The sequence below is a fragment of the Pteronotus mesoamericanus genome, unplaced genomic scaffold, assembly GCF_021234165.1.
Source record: "Pteronotus mesoamericanus isolate MK-2021 breed Mesoamerican mustached bat unplaced genomic scaffold, CSHL_Meso_final scaffold_31, whole genome shotgun sequence".
Classification (NCBI taxonomy): Eukaryota; Metazoa; Chordata; class Mammalia; order Chiroptera; family Mormoopidae; genus Pteronotus; species Pteronotus mesoamericanus.
In genome coordinates, this window is record NW_026555312.1 from 36,743,815 (window position 1) to 36,762,913 (window position 19,099).

At 38.6% G+C, this 19,099-nt stretch overlaps 1 protein-coding gene and 1 pseudogene across 1 annotated transcript in view; one reads left to right on the forward strand and one right to left on the reverse strand.

Moving 5' to 3' along the window:
- Positions 1-19,099, reverse strand: part of LOC129085598 (tyrosine-protein phosphatase non-receptor type 9-like) — a gene marked incomplete at its 5' end in the record, with an annotated part of 51,554 nt that overhangs the window by 18,544 nt on the left and 13,911 nt on the right. Inside the window, 2 exon segments of the mRNA XM_054592005.1 lie at positions 8,754-9,082; positions 11,016-11,126. Of these exon segments, the coding sequence (XP_054447980.1) occupies positions 8,754-9,082; positions 11,016-11,126 (440 nt within the window).
- On the forward strand, positions 3,803-4,915 carry LOC129085626 (STE20-related kinase adapter protein beta-like; annotated as a pseudogene).

Sequence of the window (19,099 nt, forward strand, 5' to 3'; positions counted from 1 at the left end):
ATTACAAAGACTACTGATATAAAATAATATTCTATATGTTGTTAACAAGTACAAACATATATGGGACAGTGTAAACAAAATGGACTGGAAAGAAACATGCCATATTCATATTAGGGATTGCTTCTGGGAATGAGAATTTATGGTGAGGATTAGAAGGCATTTCAACTTCACAATACTTTCTTACATACAATAGAAAAAAGATAAAACATATGACAAAATATTAAAAACGGTCAGTAGCAATTCTGGTGATGGGAACACAGTAGTTTGTCATGTTATACTGTACTTTTTCACATTGTTAAAAATTCCCTCTTCCCACACAAATAAACCCAGCTAACATTTTACAAAGTTCCAAAGAAAATCCAATAAAGGAAGGATACTCTTTTCGGGGAACTGGAGCAATTATACATCTGTAGCTCCACCCCCTTTCCAATCAACCTAAACCTTGTATCTTTTATCTTATAGAGAAATTAATGGATTGAAGACTTAAATGTAAAGCATAAAACTATAACACTTTTAGAAAATTAAAAAAAAAAAAACAGGAGAAAATATTTGGAATCTAGGGCTAGGCCAAGGGTTCTTAGACTTGGTGTCAAGAGCATAATGATGTACAAAAGGAAAAACTGAGTAAAAGAGCTGCACCAAAATAAGAACTTTTGCTTTTGCTTTGCAAGAGACCCATTTAAAGGATGAAAAGACAAGCTACAGATTGGAAGAAAATATTTCCAAACTATATACCCAACAAAGAAGCAGTACCTAGAAAAAGGAACTCTCAAATCTCAAATAGTTTTTTAAAAATGCAAATAGAAAATAGGCAAAAGACATTTTACAAAAAGAATATACAGATGGAAAATAAGTACATGAAGAGATGTTCATTAGCTATTAGGATAACGTAAATTAAAACCACAATGAGATCTCATTATACACCTATCAGAAGAGTAAAATACAATAACTGACATTGAATGCAGGTAAGGATGCAAAGAAAATGGATCACTCATACATTGCTGGCAGGTATGCAGAATGGTACAGCCACCCTGGAATACACGTAGGCAGTTTTTCATAAATCTAAACATACAATTACCATATGACTAGCAATTCCACTGTTGGGCATTTATCTCAGAGAAATGGAAACTTATGTTTACACAAAACCTAGACACAAACATTCATAAGCAGCTTTACTTGTAATAAACAGAAGCTGGAAACAACCTTCAATAGGTAAATGGTTAAAGCAAAAACAAACAAACAAACCTGCTCAGCAGTAAAATAGAACCAGCTCTTGAAACATGTGACAATTTAGGTGAATTTCAAGTGAATCGTACTGAATAAAAAAAGATAATCCCAAAAGGTTACATACAGGATGTTTCCCTTTATATAATAACGTTCTTGAAATTACAAAATTATAGTAATGAAGATAGATTAGTGGTTGCAGGGGTTAGGGGTGGGGAGGAGTGGGACAAAAGTATGTGGTAATGGGTTTCTTCTGTATCTTTTCCTGTGGTGATGGATACACAAACCTATGTGTATGATAAAAATTACATAGAACTAAACACACACATGCACACACCCTGGGAAGAGCTGAATAAGACTGGTGGATTATATCAATGTCAGGATATGGTTGTAACATTTTGCTATACTTTTAGAAGACATTACCACGGAAAAATTGTGGAAAGGGTACATGTGATCTCCCTGCATCGTTTCTTACAACTGCATGTGAACCTACAATTATTTCATAATAAAAAGTTAAATTTCAAAAATCTTTTAAAAAAAAATGTTGTGTAAGAAAAAAGGGAGATAAAGTCTCTTGGTCCATGAGCATCCTGGACAACAATGAGTACCTTGCCATCTACTTTATAAGCTAAAATTCCAAGGCAGAGTTTGTTCTGCAAATAGCTGTAACTAGATAGAACTTGATTAAGACAGAAGCCTGGAGCTGATGAGGGTTCTGGAATCTAGTTCCTGAAGTAGGGGGCTCATTCATTCAATAAAGAGAAAAGATTAGGATGTTCTTCCATAGGACTGGGATGTGTTCTCTAATTGTAACGTAATAGCTGATTTAGGTGATGCCAAGAGGACAATTCAAACCTGCTTTTTTAATGGGGGAAGGAGGCCACAGCAGAAATGACATCTCCAGTGCCCCAGAGCAGAAGCTCCCAGAGCAAGTCAAGAATCCCCAGGGCAAGTGTGAATCCTCTAAGAGTAGCCCAGAGTTCCTCCCTGCTCCACAATGCATCCCTGATTCAAAACTACAGGGGGAAAACTGGTTAGGAAAAAATACTGGATACACATCGGAGTTTTGAACTGTTACACAAGAAACAAGAGTTATGTGTGAGAAAAGAATACTCCCCCCCCACTTTGATATACGCTCTGCTTTCTTTTTCTTCTCTTACTTTCCTTTGCATTCTTGATCTGCTTATTGACTTTTTTCTCAATTGCTTCTTTCTTACTTTCTTTACCTGTTTTCTAACTCATTATTTCTCTCTTCCCTTTTGCTAAAAGGCCCTCTCCCTGCATCTTCTTTATAGCACAATGACTAAGCTAGATAGGAATGACAAAGGGGAAGAGGTACTAAAAGAATCATGGATTCCTCGAACATTTAAGCCAGACACATAGGTGAATATCAGAGTCTAACATCACAGGAACGCTGAAGTGCAGAAGAGGAAAAGAACTTGTGTAAGTCACAGAGGACATATTGGCTAAGCTGAAGTTTAAGCCTGGGAGCCACTGGGATAGCTTTCTTGATTTTCAACAAACAGACCTCAACTTGGGAGAGAAAAAAATTTCTGCCACAGCCCACAAAAACATGGTACTACAAGTGAGCAGCAGTGAGAGAAATTATCTATGTTCTATTGTCATCAATAGTTATCAAGTAGCTATGAACCAGTTATGAGCTAACCAGGTGGTTTTGTGGTAGTTTGGGTTGAAGGAAAATCCTAAGAGGCTAAATTCCCAAGTGTTACTGATTCTGAGTTACTTTGTTTTTGTTTTGTTTTTCTCTTTCGGGAGGCCATTTATAGTCCCTTTCTTCTTGCTGCCCTTGCCAATCCTGACACCAACACAAACTAAGTTCTTTCATGATTCTAAATCTCAAATTTGCAAAGTACAACTGAAGGCATCCCAGAGTAGTATATGAAGAAAAATACAAAGAGATGAAAGAAAATACAGCATTGCAGTTTTCTCTATTTCTTGTGTTTCTTTCTAAAAGCCTTATTGTTGTTAAAATATATTTTGCTGGGAGATATTTCAACTAACTTGTCTTTCTCTGGAAACCAGATGCTTAGAGAAACAACTCTAAGGCCTGTTGCTGGGGTCCTTAAAGTCGCAATCGTAGAGGATTTCTGAGGCTGGGTTCCCAGAGATACAGCTCGAAGTAACTGGAAGTGTTTTGGTCAGAACCAGAAGCATTTCCTCACAAACTAGGGATTATTTCTCTGCCTTCACAAAGCATTGTAGAACATCTGCCTGGCCTCAGACTTGGAGTTATTAGAGATGCTCTCAGAACAGGAGGACTTTTTAAAATGAACTTTTGGAGATAGCCTGGGACTGGGGCAGAGTTCCTGGAGCACTGCCCGAGTCTGCATCGTGCTGGCCTCTTGTGCCCCACACTGGGAGCAGGTCTTAAGCGCCCACCCTGCCCCTCAGCAGACCAGGCTCCCACACCCACCCAGGCCCCACACCACTTGCTGCCTGAGGAAGTCACTGGGTATGACTGCCTCCAGGTCGAATATTTCTGCATCTTGAAGATAAAGCAAAAATATCCTCTGCAAAAGATGGATTTTTGTCACTTTCTGTGAACTAAAGCAATTCAATGTCTCTTCTGAATTGTTTCTGCACTTTATGAACACAAGTTGAATCACTCAAACCTGAAAAACAGTCTGAAACTGGTATCCATCAAAACTTGGTTGATGAGCAAACCCATTCCAGGTTGCCTCCATCCACTAGACACAGTGTAGTGATGTGTTCTACCAACGTTTCTCATTATGAATTCCAAGTGGAAATAGGAAGAGGATTTGATGACTTCTGTCCATCTTGCATTGCACACTCCTACAGGAACACTGGTGACTATAAAAATTACAAATCTGGAAAACTGCACTGAAGAATGCCTGAAAGCTTTACATAAAGTTGTACTTCTACCCCACTTTTCTGGCACCCCAACATTACAACTTATTGGACCATTTTCACTGTTGGCAGTTGGCTCTGGGTTACTTCTCAATTTATGGCCTACGGTTCACCAAGTTGACTATGGAAGACTTACTTTCCTGAAAAATGAGTCAAACTTTTAATAAGAAACATTCTCTTTGGTGCAGTGAGAGGGTTGAACTGTCTGCACCAAAATGGCTGCATTCACAGGAATTTGAAAGCCAACCATATCCTCATTTCTGGTGATGGCCTAGTGACTCTTTCTGGCCTGTCCCATGTGCATATTTTGGTTAAGCATGGACAAAGGCTTAGGGCTGAGTATGACTCCCCACAGTTCGGCACATCAGTGCAACTGTGGCTGAGTCCAGAGCTGCTGAGACATGATTTACATGGATGTAATGTAAAGTCAGATACTTACTCTGTTGGGATTACAGCATGTGAATTGGCCAGTGGGCAGGTACCTTTCCAGGACATGCATAGTGCTCAGATGCTGTTACAGAAACTGAAAGGTCCTCCTTATAGTCCACTGGATATCATTATTTTCCCTCAGTCAGAACCCAGAATGATAAATTCTTGATCAGGTATAGATTCTGGGATTGCAGAAAATGTGCTTGTCTCCAGTGGAACTCACAGAGTAAATGGTGACAGATTGCAAACACCATCCTCAAAAACTTTCTCGCCTGTCTTTTTAGTGTGGTACATACAGCTCTGTTTGCAACAAGATCCTGAGAAAAGGCCATCAGCAAGCAGTTTATTGTCCCATGTTTTCTTCAAAAGATGAAAGAAGAGAGCAAGGATTCCATACCTTCACTGTTGCCTCCTGCTTATCACAAGCCATCAATAGCAATGCCTCCAGCATCACCTTGGACTGAGCCAGAATGTGATTTTCCTGATGAAAAAGACTCAAATTGGAAATTCTAGGGCTGCCAAATCCTTTTATGTCCTATGTACTTGACACTTCTCCCTGCTGCTTTGCTTCTGTATTGCTAGGTACAAAAACTACAATTATACTTGAAAATACAGTTGGTGCACTGGAGAATCTATCATTTAAAACCACTCTATTCAAAGGAGCATGAGTCTGTATCCCCTTTAATAGCTCAGAATGCTATTACAACTCTAGGAAAACTTTAGAATTATTAACCCAGCTACATATAGGGTCACCTATTCTCAAATTTTTGCCCCCAAAGTTGTGACTAACTCTTCTTTTCATACTCTCAATATAGCTTTTGAGTCAGTTAATTCTTTCAGTATTTTGCTGCCCTCAGGGGAATGAGACGTCAAAGGACAGTGCTTCCAGGTACATTTTTTCCTCCCAGATTCTCTACCGTTTTTGATCAGCTATTGTTAGACCAGCAGGCTAGTTTACCCTGGCATCAAACTCTTCTGGTAACAGGGGGAATGTTTATACTTTCCCATTTTCTTCTTATAATTACCAAACCGAGCCTCACTCACATTAAATGATTCACTTGAAATATATAGAGAAGTTGTGGTTTGCTTTTTTTTTTTTTTTAAAGGGGCTAAAGTCATGCACCCCGTGGGAGCTCAATAAAGATTTACTGAATTGAAAAAAATTAAATGAATTTTTGAATCCTCACACAGAAGTGGGAAAACTTGAGGTTCTACATTCTGTCAATGCATCAGTCAGTGCATCACGGGTTTTCCTTGAAAGGATGTGCTCTATGCTGCTTGAAAGCAAAGAATGGAGACTGGTGAGAGAATATGAAAAACTAAGTATTGGATATATAGGCTTGGTGTCCATGCAGCAAGTTATGAGGCTGCTGTTAGGGTAACCAGAAATCAGGCACAAGAAAGAAAAGAAATACCAAAAATGAGAGGAAGCTCTGCAGCTAGGGTGATCCTTTGCAGTTCGTGGGAACCGGGAATGTCCACAGTTATGACTTGTAAGACAAAGGTAAATGATATGAGAGAAATGGAAATTTAGGATTTGAAGTATGTAATATGTGCAGCTACAAGTTTTATAAAATCAGTCCTTTGGTAGAAAACAGTGGTGAGTACCATGTTGCAACACGACTGTATAAACTTACTTTGGCTTAATATGGCATCTAGAGATATGGCTGCTGCTTTCTGAGGGAAAACTCGAAAGAGCTTTCCTTTTGAGCATATTTAGAAGAGAGACTCATGAGCAAATAGATTCAGCTAGTTGTTTACCTGGAATTCAATTATTATTAAAACTCCCAGCCCCTTCCTTTTTATTGCCAAGAAGCCAAAATATATGTTGACTTAAGAATGTCTAACCCTGTAGAGAATTTTAAAAAGACTTTATTTAAGACTTCTGGCCAAGAAAGAGGCATAGGTAGATAAGCTTTGCTTCCTTGCACAACCACAGGAAGGACAACAAATTTAAAAAGAAAAAAATCTTAATTGCCAGAAAACCAAACTGTATGGAAATCCAACAACCAAGGACTTAAAGAAAAAACATTCATCCAGACCAGTAGGAGGGGCAGAAACAGGAAGCCAGGGAAGAGAGGACACACGACAGGCAGAGAGACTGGCGGACCAGGCAGTCCCATATTCACGAGCAGAGAAACTGGGAGGAACAACTGGGGAGCAACACAGACTGCGCAACCCTGAGTTTCAGCACAAGAAAAGAAAGCTTCAAAACCACTGGCTATAAAAACTTGTGGTTTTTGCAGCAGCAGAAGAAACTCCCAGTCTCACAGGAGAGTCCATTGGAGGGACCCACAGGATCCCAGAACATACACAAACCCACCGACCTAGGAAATCAGCACCAGAAGGGCCCAATCTGCTTGTGGGTAGTGGGGGAAGTGACTGAAAGTGCAGTGAGAGCTGAGCAAGCAGCATTGTTCTCTCTCTAACCCGTCTCCCACATACAGCGCCACAGTGTAGCCAAGTGGGTTGCCGCGCCCTGGTGAATACCTAAGGCTCCACCCCTTACAAATAACAGGTGCACCAAGACAAAGAAATGTAGCCCAAATGGAAGGTCAAAACTCCAGGAAAAGAACTAAGTGACAAGGAGATAGCCAACCTATCAGATGCAGAGTTCAAAACACTGGTAATCAGGATGCTCAAGAAATGATTGAGTATGGCCACAAAATAAAGGAAGAAGTGAAGGCTATACAAAGTGAAATAAAGAAAAATATACAGGGAAACAGTAAAGGGAAGGAAACCAGGACTCAAATCAACGATTTGGAACATGAGGAAGAAATAAACATTCAACTGGAACAGAATGAAGAAACAAGAATTCAAAAAATGAGGAGGCTTAGGAACCTCTGGGACAACTTGAAACATTCCAACATCTTAATCAAGGGTGCCAGAAGGAGAAGAGGAAGAGCAAGAAATTGAAAACTTATTTGAAAAAATAATGAAGGAGAAATTCCCCAATTTGGTTAAGGAAATAGACTTTCAGGAGATCCAGGAAGCTCAGAGTCTGAAAGAATTTGGACCCAAGGAAGCACCCACCAAGACATGCAATAATTACATTACCCAAGATTAAAGATAAGGAGAGGATCTTAAAAGGAGCAACAGAAAAGGAGAGAGTTACTTATAACAAAGTTCTCATAAGACTATGAGCTGATTTCTCAAAAGAAACCTTATAGGCACGAAAGAGCAGGAAAGAAGTATTCAAAGTCTTGAAAGGCAAGGACCTACATCCAAGATTACTCTATACAGCAAAGCTATCATTTAGAATGGAAGGGCAGATCAAGTGCTTTCCAGATAAAGTCAAGTTAAAGGAGTTCCTCATCACCAAGCCCTTATTATGATATGAAATGTTAAAGGGACTTATCTAAGAAGAAGGAGATCAAAACTATGAACAGTAAAATAATAACAAAGTCACAACTATCAACAACTGAAACTAAAAAACAAAAACAAACTAAGCAAACTAGAACAGGAACAGAATCACAGTAATGGACATCTCAGGGAGGGTTATCAGCAGGGTGGGAGTAGAATGGGGAATAAGAAGCATAAATGGCAGGTACAAAACAACACAGGGGGAGGATAGGAATAGTGTAGGCAATGGAGAAGCCAAAGAACTTATATGTATGACCCATGGATATGAAGTGAGGGAGGGGATTGCTGGAGGAAGGGGAGGTGTTGTACAAGGTGGAGGGGGAAAAGGGGAGAAAGAAAAATGGGATAAATGTAATAGCATAATCAATAAAATATACTTAAAACAATTTATTTGAGCCAAAACTGACCAATGCTGAGAAGCAATAGCTTAAATGGTCCCATGAATTACTGTGAGGGACCCTGCACCCTTCCCTCAGAGAGTAATGTTATAATATAAATGTTCTACAGAGAAACTCCATAAATGAAAGGACCAGAGATCACACTAAGGACAGGAACAGAGAGCCTACACTTTTGTGTTTTTCCTAAAAATACCTGCATTTCAGGAAAATATTCATAAAAAATGCATTCATTATTACGTGGGTTCCCTTTTGTTACCAAAGACCATCAGAAATTTCAGAGCACTGAATGTTGGCAACAAGCACCAAAGCAGGAGGTACCTCTTTCTGGAGGAAAGAAACCAGCCATCACTAAGTAAGAGTGATGCTCCCTAACACAGGCCCTGAAGTACAGAAGGAGCTATTGCCAGCAGATGCCAGAGCATGGTGGTTGGCCCAACCTTTCCTACTTACATGGAACAATGGAAAGTGCCAACAGGGTTCTCACGACGAATGTCTTCATATTCCTCATATATCCCCTGCTTTTGCCTGGTGCTAACATAATTCATCAACTCTTGTATGGTCATGGCATGGGGACCTGGAACATGCACTGAGTCCCAGTCTAAAGCAGGAGGGAGGGAGAGCAGGATGATCTCATCGAAGGGATCCGGGTGGCCATTCATCTGGGGTAAGAACTGGAAATTCCAAGTGGCGAGGTCCAGTTTGACGTACCCACCCAGGTTTTCTGGAAGGCACTCTCTGGGCAGGTGCTGGGTAACCTCAGAGGTCTTCAATATCTGAATCTGGAAGGCCAGAAATAACCAAGTGAGCATGTGGGGCGGCGGGGGGGGGGGGAGACAGAGAAGATAAAGAACAGATGTGCTTCGGAGATGTAAAGTACAGCACAGGGAATGTAGTCAATACTATTGTAATAGTTTTGTATGATGTCAGATGGGTACTTGAAATATCAGGGTTGGAGTGGGATCGCACTGTAAATTATGATTGTCTAACCACTATGATGTACACCTGAAACTAATATAAAATAATATTAGGTTTGGAGAATGGGATGAGATTGGCCTGAAATACTTGATATAGTTTTCAAAGTAGACAGTACTTCATCTGCCTGGGGTTGAAGTTCTATAAATTCCCCAGACAATTACTATAATGTATATCAAATTCACTCCTGGAATTAGGGGCTCTGTTATATACCTTCTGAAAGGAAGGTATAGTGAACAAAGGTGTTATTTTATACTATTTACATCTGATGCAGGTATTCACCTTTTGACTACAAATAATACATAGGTAGTGGTTATTTTTGTCAACTTAAAACTAGACCTACTAGCTTTTGCTTTACTTACAGATCGGTATAGATGTTTTCAAAGATAAGTTTCTATGAAAGTCAGACAACACCAGCCACCAAATGGAAAGTAGTCCAGGAAAAATTCTAGAAAAGTCATAGTAATACCTAATTCTGCTCTCTGCTGGAACATAGCCATACTGAACCATATTAGCCTAGTTCGTTGTTCCCTAAATCGATGTGGAATGAAGGTGTTGATCTCTCTTGCTGCTGCCTCTTCCTGAAATGTCCTCTTTCCTTCCTTGGCCTCTTTAAGGACAGCTTATAGCACATGAAGCCCCTCTGCCCAGGCAATGTTCTCCTCCGTGCGCCTGCGGAACCACAGTCCTCTGCACTTGTCTGTGTCCTCTCTCAGAACCATGAGCACCTCCAGGGTAAGGACTGTCTTGATCAACTTTTCATTCCTAGGGCCCAGAGCCTGGACTGTAAAGGTGCTCAATATATTTTGAGCTTATTCATGCATTTATGCTTGTATACATAAGTGTAAGAACTTGCCTAAGGAGTCTTCTCGAAGAGTTATGTGAGGAAAGAGCTCCCCTACTCTGAGTCACTAGGTCCCTAAGCAGTTCCATAAAACCAAACATCTTCAGTTCCCCCTCTCCAACTCAAGTTGCTGCAGCTATAAAAATCTTCCTTGTTATGATTCACATAGCCTCATAATCCTTTACTACAAAAATCTCTGATAATATTTCACAACTTTATTATCTTATCCTGTTGTCCAGTGTTTCAGATGTCCTTTCTTTCAAGTGTAGAAATGAATGAGTGAATGAGTAAAACCACAATCTTTCAGTCCTGGAACATTCAGGGGATGATCACAGAATTAAGAGGGTTTTAGATTAATGCTTCTGAAGTTAGGAAGCAACAAACTGTTTTAAAAGAAAATGCCAGGAATGTAAGTAGAGACACAGTGAGAAACTCTCCTCTGCCCCCAATGGTGGTCAAAGGACTGCCTGGTATTTCCAGTTGAACAAATTCAAACACCAGTTCAATTAATGCGATTATATTAGATGTTGTTAAATATTAAAGGCCTGTTATAGCACTAGGCTAAATTTTGGTAGTAGCTATCACTAAGATAACCATGGGATATATTCCTTCAGTACTATTTTTATGCAAAGTGCTATGATGGGGGTGTACTTAACATAAAGCCTGTCCAGTTCCTGACTTGAAGGAACTTGTAGTGCAGTGGGAGAGCAAGCCTGCACTGAGCTGAGAAAGAACAAAGCAGAGAATAGACATGAATGCACTGACAGAAGCAGAAAGTGCTCTAGACAAGACAGCAGGATGCTTTCTGAAGGAAGAAAATTAATTGGCAGGTTTTAACAGCAGGAATGGGAATCTATCTATCCACCTCCAAATAAAATAAAGCTAGCTTGCCTTACCCTCTCACGGACTTTGTCCTTCAGGAGGAGGCTGATAATGGAATAGGGCACTCGGAACCATATGGGGGCTCCCACAATCAGCACTTTCTTCAAACGAGCTGGAAATGCTCCCTGTGGAGAACACATACAAGGATTTCAAGATACCAGTCCGGGAACTGCAACAGAGCCTAATGGAACCTGTGACTCTTCAGGCCCAAAGTTTAGGTTATAGCACTTTCTCTCCATTCTTACCCCGCAGAGTGAGTCTGCAGCTTAATTCAGGTTTCACTTGAGTAGCTGAAGAAAAAGTGGTTTAAAAAAATTAAAAGCTGATTACCTTTAAAGGTAATGATGTTATGTTCTTGTAGGCATAAGCCTTATGGATCAAAAACTATTTCTGATGTTTTTTATCAGCGTACAATGGAGGACCACTCCCAAAAAAAATGATTTATAGAAAATTGTATGTTTATTCTTACATATGTAAACTTCAGTCACATTCAAAGTACTCTCCATTTGATGCAATACAAATATAGAAACATTTGTTTTTTCCACTGCTCAAAATACTTCTTATATGTGGCGATTTTGATGGCTTTTAGTGCTTCTGCCTTTTTTTTTTTTTTTCGGTTTCACCTCTTCCACATCTGCAAAATGTTTCCCTTTGAGGATTTTTTTATTGGGGAAACAAAAAATGTCAAAAGTTGCTAGGAGTGAGATCAGGGGTGAGAATATGGAGGGCAGGGCACAGGGGTCAAGCTATTTTTGGTCAAAAACTGCTGAACACTCAGCACAGTGTAGGCAGGTGTGCTTGTAAATCACCCATCACAAAATGGGCAAATGTAGTGGAAGGGTCTTCAACAAAAATTCACTGAAGCCAAATGGAACCTCTCACAACATAACAACAGCAGGTATACAGATACAGATGGGTTCCTACAACACCCACCTAATAGGGGGAGGTTTGTGCTAAAGGGTCCCACCTTCCAGAAGATAACCATTATTTGGGGGAGGGGCCTCTCTTACACGTGTGCATCCTTAAGTTGTGCTTATTAAAACTTTAAGGCAAAATTAGATCATGAATAAAGTGATTATGAAAGAAACACTTCTCTCATAATTTTTCTTTTATTCTGGTATCTGTATATTTATAATTTTTTTTACCCAACTCTTCATTTATTTATGTATTCATTTATTTAATCAATAAATATGATCTAGTAAGCCCAAGTGCAAATGAGGTCCAAAAAAAAGGAGATACCCTAATCTGCACAAGTCATAAGAACAAAAAACAATGACTTTGTAATCCACAGCTCTACGTTTCTTTTAGTTTCGCAGTATCTCAGCCCTTTTCATAGGCAGAGATATCAAGTAATATTGGCAATCCAACTGAGAAATTATTCCCAAGGAAATTTAAAAAAGAGAGAGAGGAAACTATAGCTAAATATCTTGAACCACTTTATCCCTCTTCTTTTCAACAAACTGAATCTCAATTTGACACGTCACTCTCTGAGTACTCTCCAGTTCTACTAATTTGGGGGTCTGCAAACATTCCCTATAGAGAATATACAGCATCCAGGACAAAATTCTCCAAAGGCCTCTTCACTGAAGTCTGAGAAATTACCTTTCATCTCTATTTTCCCTGAAAGATGCAACAGTTTATTTTCAGGGCCTAAATATAAATGGCCAAGGCCCCTTTAACAGCCATAACAAAAACCAGTCTCAAGAAACAGCTATATTTCCACAAAATGATAAATAGAAAGTAGAAGCCATTACCTCTGCTTTCAGGGCAAAGAGATATAGACTTAGACCTAGTTCTGTACAATGCTTTTTGGTACACACATATGCTGCTGATGTAACTCAGTAACACCTTCTAGAAGGCATCTGGCAGCATATATGACCTTAAAAATGTGTATCCTCTAATTGGGTAATTCCATTTCTGAAAATCTAGTCTAAGGAAATAATGAGAAACAAAAAGATTTATAAATAAAAATGTTTACTAAGTTTTTATTTCTTTTAATTATTTTTTTTAATCCTCACCCAAGAATATGTTTATTGATTTTTTGAGAGGAAGAAGTGAGAGAGAGAAACATCAATGTGAGAAAAAAACAGCCATTGATGCCCCCTTCCCCCAACATACCTCATCCAGGGAACATACCCATAACCTAAGTATATGCCCCAACTGGGAATCAGATCCACAACCTGCTTTCACATAGGATGATTCTCCAACCAACTGAGCCACCCGGCCAAGGCTACACTTTTATTTTTGACGTTAAAAATAGTACTTTAAAATTGTAAATAACATATGTCTGAAAATGGGTAATGGTTAACAAAAATGTCATATCTCTCAATAAGACTGTTACTTAAAATAAATACTTCAAAGATTTTTTTTAGGTTCTGGCCAAGATGGAGGCGTATGTAGATAGGCTTTGCTTACTCACACAACCAAAAGAAGGATGACAAGGAATTTAAAAACAAAAAACAACAAAACTACCAGAAAATTGAATTATATGGAAGTCCCACAACCAAGGACTCAAAGAAGAAGCATTCATCCAGAGACTGCTGCGGGGTAGGAGGGGCAGAGATGGGCAGCCCAGGCAGAGAGGACACGCAGCAAGGTGGTAGCTGGCACACCAGTTGGGTGAAGCGGTGTCCGGCAGACCGGCTGGTCCCACATTAGCATGCTGATAACCCTTGAGGAACAACTGGGGGCAACACAGGCCTCACAACCCAGGGTTCCAGTGTGGGAAACTAAAGACTCAAAACCTTGGTTGTAAAACCCTGTGGTGATAGTGGTAGCAGAATAAACTCCCAGCCTCACAGGAGAGTCTGTTGGATGGACCCACAGGGTCTTAGAACATGCACAAACCCACCCACCCAGGGAATCAGCACCAGAAGGGCCCAATCTGCTTGTGGGTAGCGGGAGAAGTAACTGAAAGTGAGAGCCAAGCAAGCAGCATTATTCCCTCTCCGACCCCTCCCCCCCACACACATAATGCCACAACACAGCCAAGTGGGTTGCCCCGCCCTGGTGAATACCTAAGGCTCCACCCCTTACAACATAACAGGTGCACTGAGACAAAGAAATGTGGCCCAAATGAAAGAACAGATCAAAACTTCAGGAAAATAACTAAATGACAAGGAGAGAGCCAACCTATCAGATGCAGAGTTCAAAACACTGGTAATCAGGATGCTCAAGAAATGGTTGAGTATGGCCACAAAATAAAGGAAGTGAAGGCTGTACAAAGTGAAATAAATAAAAATATACAGGGAAACAGTAAAGGGAAGGAAACCAGGACTCAAATCAACGATTTGGAACACGAGGAAGAAATAAACATTCAACTGGAACAGAATGAAGAAACAAGAAATCAAAAAAATGAGGAGGCTTAGGAACCTCTGGGACAACTTTAAATGTTCCAATACCCGAAACATAGGAAAGCCAGAAGAAGAGGAAGAGCAAGAAATTGAAAACTTATTTGAAAAAATAATGAAGGAAAAGTTCCCCCGCCTGGCAAAGGAAACAGACATGGAAATCCAGGAAGCTCAGAGAGTCCCAAAGATGTTGGATCCCAGGAAGAACAAACACATCAAGACAATCATAATTAAATTACCGGAGGTTAAAGATAAGGAAAGAATCTTAAAAGCAGCAAGAGAAAAGGAGAGTTACCTACAAAGGAGTTCCTATAATACTGTGAGATGATTTCTCAAAAGAAACCTTACAGGCAAGAAGGGGCTGGAAAGAAGTATTCCAAGAAAAATTTAAGTATATCAAAGAAAAAGAAGATCAAAACTATGCGGAGGGGGGTAGCAGGAAAAAAAACTATAAACAGTAATATTACAACAAACTCAACTATCAACTGAACCTAAAAGAACAAAAACAAAACAAACTAACCAAACAACTACAACAGGAACAGAATCACAAAAATGGAGACTGCATGGATGGTTATCAATGAGAAGCAGGAGGGAAGAGAATGGGGGAAAAGATACAGTGAATGAGAAGCATAATTAGTAAGTACAAAATAGACAGGGGAAGTTAAGAACAGTACAGAGAATGGAGAAGCCAAAGAACTTATATGTACCACCCATGGACATGAACTAAAGGTAGGGTATGCTGGAGTGATGGGGAGTTGCTGGGTGGAGGGGGATAAAGGAGAGAAAGAAAATGGGACAACTGTAATATTATAATCAATAAAATATACTAAGAAAAGATTTTTTTTAAAACTTTGAAAAATGCTCAGAATATAATCCTAAAGAAAACCAAAACTATAATCTTAATTTTGTTTAAAAAAAATTACACACACACACACACTTTCACAGAAAAAAGATTATAAAAAATTATATCAAACGGTAAGTAGTTTATCTCTTATAGGTGGGATCATGAGTAATTTTAATTCTATTTCATATATATATATGAAAATATAATCATATATATATGATTTTATTTATTTAGTTTTAGAGAAAAGGGAAGGGAGAGAGGGAAATATCAATGAGTGGTTGCCCTTCGAGCACCCTCTACTGGGAACCTGGCCTGCAACCAAGGCAAATGCCCAACTGGTAGTCGAACCAGTGACCCTTTGGTTCACAAGCTGGTGCTGAGTCCACTGAGCCACACCAGCCAGGAAAATGTTTAGATTCTTTATTCTAATAATCCTACTTCTAGAAATTCAATTCAAACAAATTACTTAATATGCAAACAAAATATGGATATAAAAATGTCTGTTAAAAATTGATTATAAAATATTTAAAAACCCAACAACCTAAAAATAGTTAAATAATTTGTAGTAAGTACAGGATAGACTAATATTCAGTAATTACAACTGTTCATAAAAAACGCTGATAGAGCTTATTGTATACAAAAATTAAACATATAATTTTTTGAAAAACTTTTAACAGTGTCATACACCAAAATGTAAACAGTGATTATTTCTGCATGATAGTACCAAAGGTAATATTTCTTCTTAATGCATATTGTTTTGAGTTGTCCAAAATTTTCTACAATGTATTTTTTTCTAAATATAATAGTATTTTAAACAGTAAAACATAAATATGAAAAAATAAGCCACCCTATAAACAATAATAAGTATAAAAGTATAATGGTAAACACCTGATTTACAACAGCAGTTTTGCACACACACACCATTCATACACCCTAGCTGTTCATCTTTCTCTCTTTCCCTATAACTCACTTGTCTTCGATAAAAGATGATTTATCCTTGGTGTATGCTATGTTTTTATAAATGTATGTACATATTTTATAACTTAGAAATATGAAAATCATGCAAGATAAATAATTTTTAAACTTTATTGAAAGACAGCCCTGGTCTGTGTGGCTCAGTGCATTGAGTGCTGGCCTGAGAACCAAATGGTCGCCGGTTCAATTTCCAGTCAGGGCACATGCTTGTGTTGCGGGCCAGGTCCCCAGTTAGGGGTGTGCGAGAGGCAACTACACATTGATGTTTCTCTCCCTCTCTTTCTCCCTCCCTTCCCATCTGTCTAAAAATAAAAAATAAACAAAATCTTTAAAAAAAAAACTTTATTGAAAGACATAACAAAGACGTAAAAAACCATCTCTGAAAGGGAGAATACTATAAAGATGTCAATCCTCCCTAAATTAGTTTATTAATTCACTACATTCAAATAAAACGCCAGAGTGTTTTATTTCATACACCTTGACTAAATGACTCTAAAGTGCATCTAATTTAAAGATAACAGTTTAAAAATTTTCTTATCAGATTTATAATTTTGAAAAAGTTACCTCTGGGGAATGGCATTTGGGGTGGCTGAGGGAGAGGATTAAAAGACTTTTCCCTGAATTCCTTTTATAATTAAAATAACTAATTGTAAAATTCATTTTAAGTATGCATGTTATATATACACCATAAAACTTAAATAAAAGTACATAGAAGTATACATAAAAGAACACCTGTAAAACAGTTAAGACTGCTTAGAAATAAAAGATTATGAGAAAGCTTGTCCTAGAAGATATTAAACTTTATTATAAGGCTAAAATAAAGAAAACAGTGCATATATTAGCCTACATGGCCAGATAAATAGAACAGGGAGTCCAGAAATAGAAACACCAACCATATGGGAATCTAGTAAAAGATAAAGGTATTACCCCAAATGAGTAGGAAAAATGTATTAATTAGTAAATGTTGCCAGTGTAACTACTTGATAAGCAAATTATTTTACCTATATTATGTATCAAATATGACATATTATTAATTATACTATATATTATAAAAGTTATAATATATAGTATATTATAAAATATAAAAATTAAAATGAAACATAAAGAAAAACAGTGTGACAGTACACACCTTAAAGTTGAACAAATTATATACATTGCAAAAAATGCTGGTAATGTGTACTTAATAATATTCTTTTTTTAATTTTTAAAAATATGTTTATTGATTTTAGTGGGGGGAGAAAGAGAGAGAACATCAATTGGTTGTCTCCCATACTTGCCCTGTGATAGAGGATCAAACCTGCAACCTTTTGCTGTATGGGAAGACAACCAAATGAGCCACAATGGCAAGGGCCTTAATGATATTCTTAATAATAAGAGTTATAAATCAATAAGAGATATCCCATGCAGCAATTTTTTCACCAATATGTCTCCTAAAGCAAGGGACATAAAGGAAAGAATAAACAAGTGGGACCTCATCAAAATAAGAACCTTCTGCACGGCTAAAGAAAACATCCGCAAAATGAAAAGGGAGCCCACCATATGGGAAAATATATTTGCTAATGATACATCAGATAGAGGTTTGATCTCCAAAATACATAAAGAACTCACATGACTCCACTCCAAGAAGACAAATGATCCAATCAAAAAATGGGCAAAGGACCTGGGCAGACACTTTTCCAGGGAAGGGATACAGAGGGCCCAGAGACATTTGAAAGGATGCTTGGCATCACTAGCCATCGGAGAAATGCAGATCAAAACCACAATGAGATACCACCTCACGAACCAGTCAGAATGGCCATCATAAACAGATTAACAAACAACAGGTGCTGGCGAGGCTGTGGAGAAAAGGGAACACTAGTACACTGTTGGTGGGAATGCAGACTGGTGGAGCCACTGTGGAAAGCAGTGTGGAATTTCCTCAAAAAGTTGAAAATGGAACTGCCTTTTGATCCAGTGATTCCCCTGCTGGGACTATACCCTAAGAATCCCAAAACACCAACTCAAAAGAACCTATGCACCCCAACATTCATAGCAGCACAATTTACAATAGCCAAGTGTTGGAAGCAACCTAAATGCCCATCAGGATATGATTGGATCAAAAAATTATAGTACATTTACACAATGGAATACTATGCAGCAGAAAGAAAAAAAGAACTACTAAACTTCACGACAGCATGGATGGAACTAGAGAGCATTATGCTAAGTGAAATAAGCCAGGGGGCGAAAGACAAATACCATATAATCTCACATATAAGGGGAACCTAACCAACAAAACAAAGATGCAAGGAAAATAAGACCAGCAACACTGAAAGGAAAAGAAACCATTGGAGACAAGAGGGAAGGAGGGAGGGATGGGCAGGAAATAAGGGAGGGAAGGGGCAAGTCAAGGAACATATAACAAGGACTCATTGACACAGCAAAAGTGGGGAAGGATTGAGGGAGGGAGGGGGGCAGGGGGGCAGGGGGAAAGTGGTAGGGGGAAGGCAGAGACAAATGTATTTGGAAAAATAAATTTAAAAAAATTAAAAGAAAATTAAAAAAAAGAATTCTACTGATATTAAATAAAAATAATAAACTGAACAATCTATTAACAGGTGAAAGAAAAAGAAAAATGGGTAAAGCATACAAGAAAAAAATTTTTAAAAATAAGTAGGTAAGGCCCTGGCTGGGTAGTTCAGTTGGTTAGAGCACTGTCCTGATATCCCAAAGTTGTGGGTTCAATCCCTGGTCAGGGCACATGCAAGAATAAACCAATGAATGCATAAATAAGTGGAAAAGTAAATAATTAGCCCTGGCATGTGGAGCTCAATGGACTGAGCACTGGCCTGTGAACCTAAAGGCCACCAGTTCTATTCTGGTCAGAGTACATGCCTTGGTTGCGGGCCAGGTCCCCAGTAGGAAGTGCTCAAGAGGCAACCACACGTTGATC